The sequence below is a fragment of the Colobus angolensis genome, unplaced genomic scaffold, assembly GCF_000951035.1.
Source record: "Colobus angolensis palliatus isolate OR3802 unplaced genomic scaffold, Cang.pa_1.0 Scaffold1, whole genome shotgun sequence".
Classification (NCBI taxonomy): domain Eukaryota; kingdom Metazoa; phylum Chordata; class Mammalia; order Primates; family Cercopithecidae; genus Colobus; species Colobus angolensis.
In genome coordinates, this window is record NW_012110918.1 from 18,771,407 (window position 1) to 18,774,781 (window position 3,375).

Here is a 3,375-nt window from a genome sequence, read left to right on the forward strand (position 1 = left end):
CTCAGGTTCCCTCAAGTTCCCTCAGTTTCCTTCAGGTTCCCTCAATTTCCATGAGGTCCCCTCAGGCTCTGCCAGTTTCCCTCAGGTTCCCCCAGGTTCTGTCAGGTGAGGCTGACGGGGTGTTGGGGTCCCTGAGGTGTAGGGGGTGGATGATGAGCCCGAGGAGGTCGGATGGAGGAACTGAAGGCTTCCCAGCCCCGGTGCTGTTCAAACTGAGTAGGGTCCCCACTAAAGGGCCAGTCTGAACCCTGACATCCCTGCCCCTGCTGGTCCCCACAGTTCACTCTGCCCTGCCTGCTGGGGGTGCCTAACCTCCCTTCCTTTGCCTTTCCAGCTCCCCGAGACCACAGCAACTGCAGAAGCTGAAGACATTTCCAGAAGTTCAAGCTTCCACCCTCTGCAGGTCCCCACTGAGCTGGGACCCAGGTCATCCACCCCACCCCAAATCCCTGGATAGGAAACCCTTTTCTCCTCCTGCTCTTTGTCCCCTTCATCCCTGCCCCTCAGCATCCTACTGGCCCCAGCACCTGAGGCCAGACTGTCTGAGATCCTCTGCAGGCCAGACTCTTGCTGTCCACCCCAGTAGGAGGCAGACAGCCTGGCCATGTGCCCTCCGGTCAGTGTGCGGTGTGAGGAAGAGGGCATGTCCTACCTCTACGCCTCCTGGATGTATCAGCTTCAACATGGAGATCAGCTAAGCATTTGCTTCACTTGCTTCAAGGCTGCCTTTCTAGACCTTAAAGACTTGCTGGAGTCAGAGGACTGGGAAGAAGACAACTGGGACCCTGAGCTGATGGAGCACACTGACGCAGAGTCGGAGCAGGAGGGGTCCCCAGGGATGGAGCTGAGCTGGGGGCAGAGTCCAGGACAGCCTGCGCAGGAGGGTTCTGAGGCATGGGGGCTAGGGACCCTGGCATCAGCCGCAGAAGGGTTGGAAGATGCAGGTCTGGACCCTGACTTTGTGCCCACTGAACTAGGGCCTCAGGAAGCTGTACCCCTGGGCCTGGGCCTTGAGGATGCTGACTGGACCCAGGGTCTGCCCTGGAGATTTGAGGGGCTTCTTACCTGCTCACACTGGCCAAGCTTCTTTCCTTCATAGCAGGGGTTTCTCAAAGTGGACCTGCCCCCAGGGGAGCCCATGGTGTTGGGGCTGGGCATTACCTGGGCAGTGGACCCTGCTGAGGATGAGGCCTGGTTACTGGCCCTGCAGCTTGTCTCCATGGTGGGCTGCTATGATGCCACCTACCTGCAGAAGATGACCCCAGACAGGGCCCTGAGGACCCCAGAGCAGCAATGGAAATTGCTGCTGGAGCCTGGTAAAGTGTGGGTGGTGAGACTCCAAGATGCTCCCCAAGAGCAGGACCTGCACCGGTGGACACTGAGCTTTCTAGAAACATCCTCAACAGGACACAGAGCAGAGCTGGCCCCTGCAGCCTCAGCCCTGCAGAAGAGGATTCATCATAGTCTCTTATTCACCCCGGACCAACAGGGAGAGAAAGAAGGGGGACTCATCCTGTAAGCCACAGTCCTCCAGCCAAGAACAGGATCCCAGCACCCCTGAAACACAGAGCAGGGGTCCTGAAGAAAGCCTGGCTGTTGCAGGAGCCTCGGCCATGGGGGAGCTGCCCTGTTTCCAGCCTCAGTCCAGCACTCCAGAACTGAGAGACTAAGACTCATGTAGCTGCCATTGTCCTGGGTACACCAGGACATCAGAGACTGGGAAGGGCCAGCAATTGCTCTTCCACTATAGCTAGGGGAGCAGTTGGCAAAGGATAGGCCCTTTGCCCGTGGAAACAAGGGGAGCACCTTGAGGGGCTGGGACACAGTTGATTGTCATATAGTTCTGGACGTGTTGGCCTGAATGGCTGTTGTGCTGCTTGTGACTGGGGCGCAGGGCACAGAACCTGTGCCTATTTCACCTTGGCCATGGGGAGGGACATTTCTTGTAAAACACACGCTCTGCAGAACACGCCAGAATCTGTTGTGACCTGGACGTGTTCTCGACTTTGCCAGGACAATCTCAGGGGTGCCACAAGACCCCGTCAGCAGCACTAGGGTCTCTGGTCTACAGTGGAGGGAGAGCTGGTTTCAAACATTGGCCATTGATGCAATTTAACCATTTAATTCCTGTTACTCTATATGTTGTTTTTAATTTTAAAAAGTCATAAAAGCTTTCAATCAAGCTCCTGTGTAAGTCATTCCTCAGCACGTTTTGTTGATTGGCCTTATCCTTGTCCTCTCAGGATCTGGGCTAAGCCACCTTTGCTGGCTTGAAATCCCATTAGGTAGTGGGAACAGAGGACAGAAGGGAAGAGGAGCACGGGAGAGATGAGGGTTCTCGTCAGTTTTCAGGCTCATCATGGGAGTTTGTTTCACTTTATTTATTTATTTATTTATTATTTTGAGATGGAGTCTCGCTCTGTTGCCCAGGCTGGAGTGCAGTGGTGTGCACTCGGCTCACTGCAAGCTCCGCCTACCAGATTCATGCCATTCTCTTGCCTCAGCCGCCCAAGTAGCTGGGACTACAGGCACCTGCCACCACGCCCGGCTAATTTTTTGTATCTTTAGTAGAGACGGAGTTTCACCGTGTTAGCCAGAATGGTCTCGATCTCCCGACCCCTTGATCCATCCGCCTCGGCCTCCCAAAGTGTTGGGATTACAGGCGTGAGCTACTGCACCCGGCCTCACATTATTTATAAATACAGGGCCAGGCACAGTGGCTCATGCCTGTAACTCCAGCACTTTGGGTTTGCTTCAGCCCAGGAATTCGAAACCAGCCTCGGCATCATAGTGAGATTTCATCTCTACTAACAATAAAAAAAGTTAGCTGGGCGTGGTGGCACACACCTGTAGTCCCATCTACTCAGGAGGCTGAGGCAGGAGGATTGCTTGAGTCCAGGAGGTCAAGACCGCAGTGAGCTATGATTGTGCCACTGCACTTCAACCTGGGCGACAGAGCAAGACCCTGTATCAAAAAACAAAATAGGCCAGGCAAGGTGGCACATGCCTGTAATCCCAGCACTTTGGGAGGCCAAGGCAGGTGGATCACTTGAGCTCAGGAGTTTGAGACTAACCTGGGCAACGTGGCAAAACACTATCTCTACAAAAAATACAAAAATTAGCCAGGCGTGGTGGTGTGTGCCTGGAGTCCCAGCTACTTGGAAGGCTGAGGTGGGAGGATTGCTTGAGCCTGGGAGTTCAGGCTTCAGTGAGCCAAGATCGTGCCACTACACTCCAGCCTGGCAACAGAGTGAGACCCTATCTCAAAAAATAAAAACAGGCCAGGCATGGTGGCTCACGCCTGTAATCCCAGCACTTTGGGAGGCGGAGGCAGGCGGATCACAAGGTCAGGAGATCGAGACCATCCTGGCTAAC

At 54.8% G+C, this 3,375-nt stretch overlaps 1 protein-coding gene across 2 annotated transcripts in view; it reads left to right on the plus strand.

The window, feature by feature from the left end:
• The window catches only part of TEX19 (testis expressed 19), a 4,859-nt gene extending 2,676 nt beyond the window's left edge, over positions 1-2,183 (plus strand). For both annotated transcript variants that reach the window (XM_011927524.1, XM_011927579.1), the window contains exon 2: positions 335-2,183. In XM_011927524.1, the coding sequence (XP_011782914.1) occupies positions 605-1,099 (495 nt within the window). In that variant the 5' untranslated portion in view covers positions 335-604 and the 3' untranslated portion in view covers positions 1,100-2,183. The remainder of the gene's footprint in view (positions 1-334) is intronic.
• Positions 2,184-3,375: the final 1,192 nt, after the last annotated feature.